The sequence below is a fragment of the Camelus bactrianus genome, chromosome 7 (assembly GCF_048773025.1).
Source record: "Camelus bactrianus isolate YW-2024 breed Bactrian camel chromosome 7, ASM4877302v1, whole genome shotgun sequence".
NCBI lineage: Eukaryota > Metazoa > Chordata > Mammalia > Artiodactyla > Camelidae > Camelus > Camelus bactrianus.
The window spans coordinates 75,449,189-75,464,764 of NC_133545.1; the positions used below are offsets into that span (position 1 = coordinate 75,449,189).

The 15,576-nt window shown below is 35.9% G+C and overlaps 2 protein-coding genes across 12 annotated transcripts in view; one reads left to right on the forward strand and one right to left on the reverse strand.

Moving 5' to 3' along the window:
• The window catches only part of ORC5 (origin recognition complex subunit 5), a 69,559-nt gene extending 56,673 nt beyond the window's left edge, over positions 1 to 12,886 (reverse strand). For 2 of the 3 annotated variants that reach the window (XM_074367625.1, XM_010946677.3), the window contains exons 1-4: positions 12,693 to 12,886; positions 10,089 to 10,181; positions 6,914 to 7,114; positions 2,117 to 2,191 (exon numbers count right to left, since the gene is read on the reverse strand). In XM_074367625.1, the coding sequence (XP_074223726.1) occupies positions 2,117 to 2,191; positions 6,914 to 7,114; positions 10,089 to 10,181; positions 12,693 to 12,764 (441 nt within the window). In that variant the 5' untranslated portion in view covers positions 12,765 to 12,886. The remainder of the gene's footprint in view (positions 1 to 2,116; positions 2,192 to 6,913; positions 7,115 to 10,088; positions 10,182 to 12,692) is intronic. The other variant, XM_010946678.3, reaches the window with a different exon arrangement.
• A 30-nt stretch (positions 12,887 to 12,916) lies between these two features.
• Positions 12,917 to 15,576, forward strand: part of LHFPL3 (LHFPL tetraspan subfamily member 3) — a 554,580-nt gene continuing 551,920 nt past the window's right edge. For all 9 annotated transcript variants that reach the window (XR_012508261.1, XM_074367627.1, XM_074367628.1 and 6 more), the window contains exon 1: positions 12,917 to 12,982. The gene's annotated coding sequence lies outside the window, so the exon portion shown is untranslated. The remainder of the gene's footprint in view (positions 12,983 to 15,576) is intronic.

Genomic DNA, 15,576 nt, shown 5'->3' on the forward strand with positions numbered 1-15,576 from the left:
ACTGTCTCCCCAGATATTTACCCAATTTTCATTATAATGTTCCTTAATACTTAAATAATACATAAAACTAAGTAGGTATAAACTACTTATGCTCAAAGCACTCATAAGATTATAAAACCAAATATTTCAAGTTATAAGTTAAATACAAAACTGTAAAACCAATAAAACTTAAATTAACAATAACTGAATATGATGAACATTACTATTTTGCCTAAACAATCTTTGCTCACTTCATGAATATGATACTAAGAGGAAACAGCCATGGCCGTTAATTTTTCCTTTTTTTTTTTTTTTTTAATTGAAGCATAGTCAGTTATAATGTGTCAATTTCTGGTATAGAGCATAGTGTTTTAGTCACACATATACATATATTTATTTTCAGATTCTTTTTCATTATAGGTGACTATGAGATACTGAATATAGTTTCCTGTACTATACAGAAGAAATTTATTTTTTATTGGTTTTATATATAGTAGTTAATATTTGCAGATCTCAAACTCCCAATTTATCCCTTCCCACCCCTTTCCCCCAGTAACCATAACCTTGTTTACTATGTCTGAGTCTGTTTCTGTTTTGTAGATAGGTTCATTAGTCTTTTTTTTTTTTTTAAGATTCCACATATGAGTGATATCATATGGTATTTTTCTTTCTCTTTCTGGCTTATTTCACTTAGAATGATGATCTCCAGATGCATCCATGTTGCTGCAAGTGGCATTATTTTATTCTTTTTTATTGCTGAGTAGTATTCCACTGTTTAAATATATCACAGCTTCTTTGTCCAGTCATCTGTCAATAGACATTTAGATTGTTTCCATGTCTTGGCTATTGTATATAGTGCTGCTCTGAACACTGGGGTGCATGTGTCTTTTTGAATTAGAGTTCCCTCTAGATATATGCCCAGGAATGGGACTGCTGGATCATAAGTCTATTTTTAGTTTTTTGAGGAATCTCCAAACTGTTTTCCACAATGGCTGCATCAAACTGCATTCCCACCAACCGTGTAAGAGGGTTTCCTTTTCTCCACATCCTTACCAGTATCTATCATTTGTGGACTTTTGAATGATGGCCATTCTGAGCAGTGTGAGGTGATACCTCATTGTAGTTTTGATTTGCATTCCTCTGATAATTAGCAACACTGAGAATTTTTTCTTGTGCCTATTGGTCATTTATATGTCTTCACTGGAGAATTGTTTGTTTAGGTCCTCTGCCCATTTTTGGATTGGGTTATTTGTTTTTTTGTTATTAAGTTGTAAGAGCTGTTTATACATTCTGGAAATTAAGCCTCTATCAGTCACATCATTTGCAAGTATCCTCTCCCATTCCATAGGCTGTTGTTTTGTTTTGCTTATGGCTTCCTTTGCTGTGCAAAAGCTTATAAGTTTAATTAGGCCTCATTTATTTTTGCTTTTATTTCTATTGCCTTGGAAGACTGCCCTAGGAGAGAACTGCTAAGATTTATGTCAGAAAATATTTTGCCTATGTTTTCTTCTAGGAAGTTTGCAGTGTCTTGTCTTAAATATAAGTCTTTAAGCCATTTTGAGTTTATTTCTGTCAAACTACTACCTGTTGTTGCCATCATATTATTATTTAGTTTTCACCTGACACATATACATAGTAAGTCCATCCCTGTTCTTTTCTCATTAGGCTAACATTAGAGTAGAATTAATACTATTTGGTGCAAAGATAATTATAAACTAAAACCAAAGCTGGTTCTGAAAACTGAGTAGCCATGAGACAGAATTCCAGATAATCCAGAATAGACATATCATTCTTTTTTTAGATTACTGAAAAGAAAATTTTAAAATCCTTGCAGAGAGTTTAAAGTCTAGGCCCCCAGCCACCATTTACTCTAGGAAACACTTAAGCTCTCTTTAACAGAAAGCTGTGTTAATAACTTCACAATCAAAAATAAAAGCTAAAATAACTGAATAAGTGTTATCAAGGTACAAATTGCTTTAACTTTGAAAAAATCCTTAACTTCACTCATAATATAGAAATGCATATTAAACATATATTAAAAAATTATTTCTCACCTATCATACTGGCAAAATGAAAAAACTGAACAACACAATTTAATGATTAGGCCATAGGGGAAAAAGACTCATATATTACTTACCAATTCTTGTAACCTAAGAAACCCAGGTAAAAGATTAGCTTCCATATCTCTTAGATACTCTGCTTTATCGAGAACCTTATTAAAAAAAAATGCAAAATCAATTTAAAAAGCTTTTTACAAAACATTTACATAATATATGCACAATTCAAGACTAATTTCCCATGATAAGAAATTATAATTTATGAATTAATTTCTAAATGTTATTTACAGTTGTAGAAGACATTTCAAATAGGTCAAATAAGTTAAAAAAATTAATAACAACATGTTTTAACCCAATTTCTAAATAGACAATGAGTCACAGTTACACTAAAAAATACTTGTTTTAAAGATACACTATCAAAAAGGTAATGAATTAGATGCTCTAAGATTTGCTCTATACATTTTCTTAGGTATACAAGAAATACAACCGTGTATTTTTTAATTTCATTTGATAAAAGATAAATGTCTACCAATGAACCAATAATTACAGAGCTTTCTGACCTGAGAGAGAGAGAAAAGAAAATTCTGGATTTCATCACACAGAACTTTTCTTGTTTGAACTTTGTAACTGCATGCTGAACCCAGTTTACCTAGAAAACTGATCATGTCAAGAAAGATTAAATTTTTGTTCAGTATGATGATAATGCTATTGGGATTTTTTTTTAAAGGTACTTATCTTTGAGCTATACAGTGTATCTATACTATATACAAATATGTATATACACATTTACAGAAGACATATAATACATATATAGTAGAAATATATAGTATACAGAGATATATGTTATATATATATGCTTATGGATGACATGATAGGATGCAGGAAACAATGAATAGGGTTTAAGTAACAAATATGGCCACACATTAGTAATTACTAAATAGTTAATACTAATTAATAATTATTGAAGTGATGGGTTCATTGGGATACATTACGCTATTCTCTATATATTTAAATTTTTTCCTATTTATTTATTTATTTGTTGGGAGGAGGTAATCAGGTTTGTTTATTTTATTTTATTTTTTTAAATGGAGGTACTGGAGATTGAATCCAGGAACTTGCACGCACTCTACCACTGAGCTATACCTTCCCCCTTATAAGTTTAAAATTTCATAACAAAAAAATGTTAAAAAAAAATCTGCTTCAAAAGGTCATCCATCAGTCCATCAAAAAAATATAAAGGTCTTAAAAGCACTATCTAAAATATTTAATCTAACTTTCATTTTTACTTTTTGCTATGGAAATTTTAAAATATACACAAAAGTAGGGAAATTAGTACCATGAATTCCCATATATACTTCACCCAACCCTAACAAATACCAACATACGGTCAATCTTGTTTCTTCTATCCACCGTCACCCCTCAACTCTCCCTTCTACCGTCTTGCTGGATTACTTCAAAACAAACCCCAGACATATTATTCCATTCATAAATATGTCATTATGTGGCCCTAAGAGATGAGAGGAGACTTTTTTAAAACATAACTAGAGTATTATTATCATGTCTAAAAAATTTAACAATATGACTTAATATCATTTAATAACCAATATTCAAATTTCTCTACTTGTCTTCCTAGAGTTGGCTTATTTGATTCAGGATCCAGAAGGGTCCATGTGTACCTTATATTTGGTTTATTTATCTTCTAAGTCTGTTTTAAATTATGAGTTCCCCAGAACCTTCTATTTTCTCTTGTTATTTATTTGTTATGTAGCAAACAAACAAATCATCTGTGATGTAGAATATTCCACATGCTGGACTGGCTGACTGCAACTCTGTAGTGTCATTTAACATGTTCCTATATCCCCTGTACTTCCTATAAGAGTCTATAAATCTAGATGTTTCATCAGATTTAGGTTCAAATTCGGGGCAAGAATATTTCACAAACAGTGCTGTATATTTCTTACTGAATTACATCAGCAGGTGCAATGCCTGATTGTCTCTCTTTTCTGTCATGTTAAGACTGATTTACAAGTTCAGGCATCATCAGTCTGACCCATCCATTGAAAAGTTCTCGAGCAGCCTTTCACCAAATGATTTCAGCATCAATTGATGATCATGGCCGATATCCATTATTTCACTGGAGACTGCAAAACTATAATCTTCTATGATCCTTTCTGCATTTATTAGAGGATATTTTTTCTAAAAAGAACGTTCCCTTATCCATTATTTAGCTATCTAGAAATAAAGTTCATACGGAATCAGAGTTTGACTCTCTCCTTTTACATACCAGTTTTCATAATAATGAGTTTATGCCTGTATTAGTTATCTGTGGTTGCTATAACATATTACTACAAACTTGATGGCTTAAAACAGACTAAAATTTTAATCTCTTTTACTATTGAAGGTCTTTTGTGATTCCATACACATTTTAGGATAGTTTTTTCTATTTCTGTGAAAACTGCCATTTGATAGAGATTGCACCGTATCTATAGATGGCTGTGGGTAGTGTGGACAACTTAACAATAGCAATTCTTTTGATCATGAGCTTTTGTGTCTTTTTTAAACGACCCAAGAAGCGTTGGGTCATTTCTATTACAGCAAGATGTTCTAGGTTCATCTTGTGCATTTTCTTCCCAGAACTAAAATGACCTCTTTTCCAAGGAAGGTTTTTAAAAAATATTTACACTTTATTAATAAATCTTACTGCAAATTATAATCATTTAAAATGGGAATACAATTAAAATGAAGGAAATATTATTTCCTTGAATAGTCCAAAGTGTTTTGTATCTGTTTTATTAATCAATAGACAGCTTGAAACAATGTATGAGAGTAATCAACTTAAGATACTTCATTCCTAATTCATTTAGACAAAATAAACCTAAAATTATTTACTGCTAAAAAGATAGAAATTAGTTTCTCCACTTTGCATTCTCAATATGCAATTTCCCCATCAATCTCCATTTAAAAACTCTCTAATCCAGGACACAGATTAATTCAAATAAATTGGTCCATTTTTATGGCCATTTTAATGCAAAACACAATGCTGAAGCAGTCAGTTAATAGTTCATTCTTCTGATTTGATATAGTTAACCCACTGCAATTAATGATTTTATGGTATTCTAATAAATGATCCTTCCTCAAAAGCGACTATCAAATAAGCAATATTCAAATAAGTAAAAATTTTAATTGAGACAGAAATATTTAAAAATAATTTACACGAAGGTATCTTAATAGACTCTTGATTTGTAAGCTAGTTAATTGACTAGAAAACATTCTCAGCCATCTTTCTGCATTATTTCCTAAGTACTGAAGCTTACCAATACATACATATATTAGATAGGTGAACATTCTATGGATTTACTCTAAATAATGTTCTATGCTAAACACCTGCACATTTTTCCACTCTAAAGTACCACATCTGATATATTACATAGTAACCTGCTTATTATCTATCTTCCTTAATTAGACTATAAGATGCAAGTGGGCAGGATTTTGTCCCTGTTCTATCTCCAGTATCTAGAACAGTATGTGGCATTTAGGAAGTGTTCATTAAATATTTCAATAAATAAATGAGTGCAATTAAAATGCAGAAGGAACTGGTTTATACATTTAAGGAAATGCAAGAATGCATAAGATTTGGTCCCTTCAGTGAGTTTATAACTTAGCTGTTATAAGAAGGTTTTATATTAAGATTAAATTTTAGTTCCAGAGATAATAGTTTTTTAAAAAGGATATAGTATTATAAAAATGCACCAATGTAAAACATATTACTTATCTTCAGTTGTCTACTAGTTATTTTAACATTCATATAACAACTCAAACTTAGCCAGTCTAAAATCAAATGACTCATCTTTCTCAGACCTACTCCATACACAGATGAAAAGTTTGACCTTAGCTGTCTCTTCTATTTATACCTTTCTGCACCTTCTGTCCCAACTTGAGTCCACTCTAATGTAAACAGTTACAAGAGCCTCAAACCATCTGACCTATGTTTCACCCCCCTCCAATCCACCCATTCAACATGCCTTCATAGTAATCTTCCTAAAGCATATTTGTTGCTCTAAAGTCTTCACTACCTCCTCTCACTGCCTAGGAAATGAAATAAAAAAACATTACTATGGTTTTCAAGACACTCCACAATCTAACCCCACCTACCGTTCTAGTCTTCCTTTTCTTCCTTCATATTTCATAACCCACTAAGACTAAACTACTTGGCATTCCCTGGCCTCCATTCCCATCTGTATGTCTTTGCCTAATTCCCTCCATCTGAAACTTCTCTTCTCCAGTTTCTTCTTAAAAACACCCTAACAATTCCTTTAGGTCTACCTCAAATGTTATCACCTCATAAAGCTGTACAAGATGTGCCTGAGTCAGCACTTTTCATCTCACGGCTATCACTTATCACATTCTGCATGTAGTCCTAAATGAGAACATCATAACTCTTCTATTAAACTGAAGCTCCCTTTAGATAAGAAATACATCTAGACTCACAAATATAGAGAACAAACTAGTCATCAGCAGTGAAAAGAGGAAGGTGGGGGGTGCAAGAAAGGGGTAGGGAATAAAAAAGTACAAACTACTACATATAAAATAAGCTATAAGCATATATTGTACAGCACAGAGGATACAGCCAATATTTTATAACTATAAATGCAGTATAACTTTTAAAAATTAAGAATCAATATGCTGTACACCTGAAACTTATATAATACTGTACATCAACTATACCTCAATTAGAAAAAAAGAAATACATCTAAAACATTTCTATATCCCTTAAGCACCTTGCACAATGCACTGTACATAATGAGACCCAAAACATATGGAAATTGATCTAATAAATCAGTTTTCAAATAAGAGATAAATGAAATTAAATTACTTACAATATATACAGTCTGATCCTTGAGACTTTCAGCTTTGGTTATTTGTTTAAACAAGCGAACAAAGTCATTAAATGTTTCACAGGTTATTTGAGTAGAACATTCATCCTCTGAAGAACTAAGATGATTCAACTTGTTTAGAATTTGTTCCAAAAGCAGCCTCAAGGTAAAGCATTCAACGCAATTCACAAAGACATGTGGGAGCTGAACCAAAAACCAAAAAACGTGTAATAAGAAAACACACATATACAATAATGGCTCTGCTGGATATTCCCCATTTGCCCTTCTAAGTGCATACCTCACCATTCTCCAAACTGCTCTGTGCTCCAGGAGGCTGACTACTAAAGACTATCACCCAGACTCTTGTTTTCTAGCTCTGGTTGGATTCAGCCAATGGAACGAACCAAGAGACTGAAGGAGAGTGATAAAAGAAAAAGCTGAATATTTCCTTGACTCTCTCCCCCAACCTTTGGCGACCCAGAGTTTAACAGTGGCTGATCTTCTATCAAAGGCTACAGCTCAAATTGGGCAGATCCCCGTCAAAGGCTTAATCTCTTGCTGGGGTCTGATAATAGCTCCTTCCCATGGTCCATTCAGTCTCAGGGAGGTAAAGGCTGTCAGTGCATCACCATCTCTTACTGGTTCCCTTAACATTTCAACCTTTGTAAAATAGTCCCTCCATTAAACTCATTTCAATTATTTGAATTTTCATCTGTTTCCTACAGGGATTTAAAGCAAACCTGAATTTTCCTCTAAAGAATTCTTACAAGAAATTCAAGTACATGTGAACAAAAAATTCTTAGCAGGAATTTCTTACTTAAAAGTTTAAGATAGTATTTTTAATGATGGGAAAACCTAGATCAAAAAAGAATTTTAATAAGAGTTAGAAACCAAAGTAATCATCCTATGAGAACTGAGAACCCATTCTTCGCTTAGAGAACTATCAAAGTGGAGGTAATCTGAAAAGCAACAAGGAAACAAAAGACTTACAAATCTAGTCTGTTCTCAAATGAAATCACAAAAGCAGTAATGATCATTCAGAAGACAGCTTTTAGCATCTAGCAAATAGTGGAATCCATAACTATTTTTAGTGACATTCTATAAATCTCACCCATTAAGGAGGCTTTTCTTTCTTTCTCAGAGTAAAAGTGTAACTCAGGCTCCATTATATTTACTTAGGTACAATTTCTCCAGCATTTTCTAACCTCTTTAACCTCATTCTTTTACAAACTACAGTCCACAATAACTCTGTTATGGGTGTCTTGCTTACTGCTATGTGTGTGCTATTCATGACCTGTAATGGTAGCATTTTCTAAGTGTTTCTTTGTGTACCTATATCAGAAGTAGTGATAACCATTATTTATTACAATGATTAAGTAGAAGCAAAAAATCATGTGCAGTAAAAAATGAAACACAGCCCTTAAATACGGACCTTTGGTATTCAGTTGTCATGCTTTTTTATTCAATATAGATTTTTTTGGACACTGGAGTTTCAAATGCAAATGTCTGATCCAGGACCTTGTACACTCAGGTTCTGAAGTCTGGTATGAAGCCCAGACATCTGTATTTTAAAATGCACAGGCAATCTTTAGGATCAAAGGCTAAAATCCACAAGTTGATACATGCCAAGAACTGTACTAGGAATAATCTCAAGAAACTCACAGACTCAAGCCAGGGAAACACAAACATCTATCACAGCTGAAAAGGATAAATATTACAACAGAATCAAGCACAGAGTACTGAGGTTGCACAACAGAGGGACATCTAACACATCCTAGAGAGTCAAGAAAGGCTACCAAGTGTTAAATGTAAGGAAACCTAGCAAAATAAATAAGCATTTACCAAGCAATAGGGTAGGAGAGGTGGAGTGAATGAGTACAAGAAAGCCATTCCTAGCAGAGGGAGCAGTATGTACCAAGGGATGAAAATAAGAGACAGCAAGAACTATAAGTAGTTTAGTATGCTACACAGAACATGCATACTCTGAGGTAGAGCTAGGACTGGGGTAAGAAACTACAGCATATGGGCCAGCCATTCGTTCTGATATATAAAACTATATGAGAACACAGCCATGACCATTCAGAAAGATACTGTCCATAGCTGCTTTCACAATAAGACAGAGTCAAGTAGTAGTAATGGAAACTTTATGGCCCACAAGTCTAAAACATATACTATCTGGCATATAAGAAAAAGTCTGCCCATCCCTGGCTTAGGATATAAAAGAGAGTGTGGCAATAATCACAAATAATAGCAGCTAACTTTTATTGAGTGCTTACTATATACTAAACATTGTGATAGGCACTCTTCATGTATTAATTCACTGAATTCTCACAATTTTAAATGTTGTCACTATCAGCCCCACTTATCAGATGGGGAAAGTACTAAAGGGTGAACCCAGAAGAACATGAGTCTGCCAGACTCTACCCCAAACTCTTAGCCATTATATTATGAAAAATAAACTAAATTCAGCTCATGAAGAGTTTTATATGTCAGGCAAAGCACCTGAACATTTTCCTGAAGATCCTATGTAAGATTTTCATGGACTAGCTGCAGGGTGAAGAACAGACTGCACTTAGGAAGCTGTTGTAGAAATAAATGGAAGAAACAATGGTAAATGAAATTCAGATAGCAACAGTGGCTCTGCTTAAAGCTACATGGAGTCAAGACATTAATGTAGAATCAACAGAACATGTTTACTGGTTCAATTTACTGAGAGAGTGAGAATGAAGAAAAAGCAAAAAGCAAGCTTGGACACCTGAAAGGCAATATGGGAAGAAGGGTGGGGTAAAGGTGTTATATTTAGTTTTGTACTTGTGAAGGTTCAGACTTATCAATATCAATATTACAAATATTACAACAATGGAAAAGAAACAGATGTCAATATTTTTAAAAGAATTTATTATTAGTGTGTTTTCCCCCCAATATTATCAGCCAGTGAAAGTTAGAGAGAGGAATTGGTTCTACTTGAAAAATACTTTCTAACATCAAGGCTCAAGTTATCTAACAATGCCTTCTGAAACTTACAGTCTTTGAAGGTATTCAAACAAAAGTTGGTCAGAAATGTTTTATGTAGAAGATACTCCTTCAGAGAAAGGTAAACTAAACATCTCCCAGATCCCTTCTATTTCTAGGAGTCTATGAGTAAAGGCCAATCAATATTGAGTTTGGGTAGTCTTACCTCCAAAGTTTTCAACAAAGTTTGTGTTACATAGGTCTTTCCACTGGCAGTATGTCCATAAATAAAAATGGATGGAAAGCTGAAATGATGTCTCTAGGGGAGAAAAGACAAACATCAGCCTGTACATACAAAACAGAAAATATTTATCAACTTCTGAGAAATTTTTACATGGTAAAGTAAAATATTCAATCCAAACTATCCCAACAGTGAGCATTTAGTCATCAGCACACTTTCTTGAAATTTCTGGAAAATTTTATTTGGCCTATTTATTACATATATTACTATATATACTTACACCTTTTATTATTGTACAAGTTTATATTTATAAATACTTGTATTTTCAAATTTATTGGAGATTTAAGAGATTTTTCAAAAATAATTTTGATTATACTCCATTTTTTTATTAACCCTTTTGTATAGAATCTAATCCCACAGGCTGCAACTTCACTGTACATTTTTAAACTTTAAAACTAAGTTTTATATATATATATAATATATATAACATACAAATATGTGTTAATTGACTGTTTATCGGCAAGGGCAAGTAGTTTAGCTTGGGGGGAGTCAAAAGTTACATGCTGATTTTCGACTTCACAGGGAATCAGTACCCTTAACTCTTACATTGTTCAAGGGTCAACCACATTTATTACATTCGAGCCATCAAGTTACAAATGTCCTGTTTACAAGACAAATCAGGAAGTCAAATTTATACGGGAAAATACTTTCTAATGGGATATGCCTATGACAACAGCAGCCCAAATGCTAAAAATAAACAAAAAATAAATGTTTTAATAAATGAATTTTTGGGGGCAGGGTATAGCTCAGGGTTAGATTGTGTGCTTATAGCATGCACAAGATCCAGGGTTTAATCCCCAGTACCTCCATTAAACAGATCAATAAATAAATATAAAACAAATCTATTTACCTCCACCCCCCCCAAAAAAAAACCCACAAGTGGAGGATTTAAAAAGATAAAAAATTTTTAAAAAATGAATTTTTTCTTACGTTTACACATAACAATCTTGTAAATTAACTAGCTCAAAAATTCTGTCTCAAGAATTAAACATATGCTTGCTGAGCATTTCTGTTATCCGAATACTCTATTTCACCTTAAAGAGAAGCATAAGACATCCTTCAGGTCATTTTTCCAAGCTACACTAAAACTCTGCCTTTCTGGAATCCTGCCACACTTGTCTGCATCCATTATTTGGTGCTTAATAATACTCCATCTTACAACATCTTTTATATTGTTACCTAGAATTGTATTGAACTCTTGCACTGTTATTTAACTTTTCACCTTCATAAACCTAACATAAACTATAATAAGCCAGGATGTGGCACAGTATCTGGAACAGAGAAGGTGCTCAGTATTTATCTGCTGAATACATAAATAAATCTGCTTAGAAATTTGAACCAGTTTTTTATAGTTTTTTGTCTCTCCCACATGCACAGCACCTTACAGAAAAGTGATACTAAAATTGTTAACCATGATTTCCTTTCGGGATCTACACAAAATCGATACTACTCATCTCTATTTGCCAATATTCTTTTTCAAGAGGACCACCTCTGTTTGGAGTAATCTGGGTTTGTCAACTCCAGGGAAGGAATGTACAAGGCATAACCAAGAAAGTGCTTCAATGATAAAATGCGTAACTATAACCGAAATATTGTAACTAGGATACTGAGGATGCAGTCATTGACCTCTTAGTTCCCTAAATGATGTGCCCCTTTAGAAGGAGGGTGGTACTTTTCCACTATTACTTCACAGGCCACCCAAAACTGCCATCCCATGAGTTAGATGAAAGTAGTACTTAAAGCAAATCAGCGGTGTGGGAGGTGTGACCCTAATTCTCATTTACTCTCCTAACAGATGAGACCCAAGTCTGAATTCTTCCAAGTTTAATTAATGAGTCTGAAGCAAAATGCTCACCAAAGACCACCAGAATATAATTAAAAATAGGTTAAGAATTGAATAGGTGAATGCTGCCTCCTATGTAAAGAACTCCCTGGCTGTGTTCATCCAGAAAAACAAACAAACAAACAAAAAACCACAAAACATTTAAGCTCTTCTCATAGGCATCACCTGAACTGCTAATCAAGAAGCCTAGACTGGACCTCCTCAGGGCTTCTACAACTCAGGAAAAGCCATTTAAATGTTAAACCTGAAGCACTGCTTTGCCCTCACTGGTCTGGACAAGAACCACCCATCCACACAGGACTTACACCAACTACCTCACTGAAACGTGGGAACTTACACTTGAATAAGCAACATTCTGCAAACACACCAGGTGTGCAAAATCTTGTTCAGAAGCAACCCTGGGTAGCTACCCTGGAAGAACACCCTCTCAACCCTGTGGCCTACGTGTAAGAAGAGGTGCTGGACCAAGGAGCCATGGGGCAGGCCGGTCCTTCATGAGCAGTTTTCCTTAAGAGACTCCTCAGAAGTCACTCTGAGTGAGGAGTCGTGTAGACCTACACCCCTTTTCTCAACGCAAAAGCTGTCTACTGCCCCTCAAGCCAAACGAAAATTTAAAATTCGAACACGTCCCAAACTACGGAATTGTTTGCCTCCGGGAACTGGAAAAGATAGTTGGACCACAATACCTCTCCAAACAGGGACCGCAAGGTGGACACTTGGGACTCGCGACAAAGCACCGTGTTTTCCAAGTGAGGCATTCTGGCGGGCGCCAGGGCACAGAGTAACCCCCGGCCGGCTCCGTGTTCCCAGCCTCAGCCTCACCTACGTCGGGCGCTCCGCTCTCCCGCCGGAAACCGGACTCGCGGGCTTGTGGGAGGAGCCGGCGTGGCCGTGCGTCACCGTGACGTCAGCGCGCAAGAGGCGCGTCGGCCCTGCCGTAGTCGCCGTAGTCGCCATAGTCGCCGAGGGAATAGAGGTTAGTTCTTTCGCCACTGTGGGGCTCTGTGGAGACTTTCCTGAGGGTGGGCGTCTTGGGCTGCGGTTTTTGCCATTCAGAGGTCGAGAGGATGGTGCAGGGTTGGGCGAACAGAGAAGGCGCTGGAGGGAGCTAAGGGGGCTTTTATGGGCTCCCAGTGAGCCGCTAACCTGTGTCTTCGCTTTTCCTGTGGAGACTGTGTAACCCCTTTGAGGGAGGAGAAGGCGGTTGTGGATCCGGAGCCCTCACATGGACGTGAGGAAAGCAGGCTCAGACGACCAGTGTTCTGAAAAGCTGAGGTTTAAACCTGACGACAATATGGGAAACTATTGGCGTCCGACGCTGCAAAAAAAAAAAAAAAAAAAAAAAAAAAAAGAGACTGTGATGGAATTATAAGTCTTAGTGCAAGCCTAAAGCCGTATCTGGAAATGCCTCTCCCTCACAAGGGAAAGAAGTTCTAGTGTATGTTGGTCAGGGCAACAAGAGTTAAAAATAATGCTACTTTTAGCGTAAGCCTTTCTCGTGTATTTCTTTGTAGAACACTTAAGTAGAAACCAGACACCAGAAGATTCTAGAAATAAAACAGATAGAAGTAGACGAAAATATGTGGTGAAAAGAGGGCTTGAGGTGCTGAAGCGGCTGAGTTGAGGCCGCTGACTCCTACTGACGAACAGAGACCATTCGTTTTTAACCTTAACTTCTTTCTATAAAATAGGAGTAATAATAGCTGAGTTAAAATAATAGCTGGGTTAATAACAGCTAGGGGTAAAAGATTATATACTTAGTGCCTGGTGTACACAGATTTAAGTAGTGGACATCGTAATTGAGATCTTGTATTTCTGATAGCCAAAAGGATCTTTGGTAAGCGTCTTGTATAATTTATCAGCTAGTCGAAGTCCTATATTTAAAGCAATTCAAATGCAGTCCCCTAAGTACTTTAAGAAAGAATTGTAAAGGGTACAATGGGACCATCCATCAAATCTTTCAATATCTTTTCCTAAGGGAAGCTAGCCCTTGCCACCCTCCCAAGACTGGGTTATACATTCTTATAAGACTAAATCTTTATAGCATTCAACAAAATTATAACTAAATAATTATCTAAATGTTAGTTTTCATCTCTAGCTGCTTTGTGATGGCAGGAAACCTTGCCTTCTTCACAGATCCATTTCTAGCATTTATTATACTGCCTCGTGCATACATGAAAAGCAGTCAGTTAATAATTGTTGACCTGAGAGGAAGTGTTTTATTGCCTGGAGATGTTACAGGAAAATGAATGTGGGGCGAGAGGACTGCCATGTCCCAGGTCTTGGTTGAGTCCCTGGGATGCGTCCCACAAAATGTGGGTCCTTGGCTTCGTACAGGGAAGAATTCAAGAGTGAGCCACAGTTGAGTAAAGGTAGATTTATTCAGAAAGTTATTCCATAGGCAGAATGCAGGCTGTTTCAGAAGGCAAGAGAAAGGCCACAAGGTGTGGGGGTTGGGTGCTCAATGGATACATACTCCCTAGAGTGCAGGCAGTCTTGGAAGGTGTGGGAGAGGGAGCAAGGGAGAGGAAGCAAGGGGCAGTGTTGCTAGTTTTTATGGGATGAGTAGCTTCATATGCTAACAAATGTAAGAATTGTTACAACTGCTTTTGCGGAAGGGGCTGGGATTCTCAGGACTTGGGCCACTGCCCAATTTTGACCTATTTTGGTTAGCCTCAGAACTATCTTGGCACTGTGGGAGTGCCATTGACCATGCTAATACATATTACAATCTGTATAATGAAGCTCAAGGTCTACTGGAAGTCAAATCTCCTGCCTTCTTGGGCCTCAAAGCCTGTTGGGAGTTGAATTTTCTGCACCTTGTTGTTAATTGCTGTGTCTTTTCTTGAATGGTTGTGCCCTTCTTCCTTCCTTTCTATCTCAGACAGATTTAGAAAAAATTTCCCAGAGGAGGAGACTGGGATGCTTAGTCTTAAGAATAAGTGTTCATCTGTGAGACCAACAAATAAATTCTAAGCCAAAGAACAAAAGGACAAGCTAAAGACATAAAAAGGGCAAGTAGGCAATCCCATGCCAGGGAGTAATTACTAAAAATTACTAGCAAGTAAAAATTTTTAAGAATAAATCTAGAGTGGCAGGAGGTCATGCTGGGGACAAGTACATGTTATGTTAAGAGGAGTGAACTTCATATAGGCCACAGGGAGCCAGTGAAGAATTTGAAGCAAAGAAGCAAATGACGAGACTTGACTTTTAGGAAATTCTCTTTGGCTGCAACATGGAAAATAGAATCAATTTGTAATCAATGTAATTATTAGCATCATTATTAGTGAAAGAAGGAGGCAGAAGGCGAACCAGAGAGATGATAGTGTGTGTGAGATTTGGCCTGATGTTACTGGCTTGGAAGTGAGAGGAATGGAGACATAAGCCAAGGAATGAAGGAGGCCTCTAGGAAGCTGGAAAAGGGAAGAAAAGGGATTCTTCCTCAGAGCCTCCAGAAAGGAATGCAGCCCTGCTGAAACCTCAGTTTTAGCCCAGTGAGACTCATTTCAGACTTCTGACCTCCAGAATCGCAAGAAGAAAAATTTGTGTTGTTTTAAGCCACTAAATGTG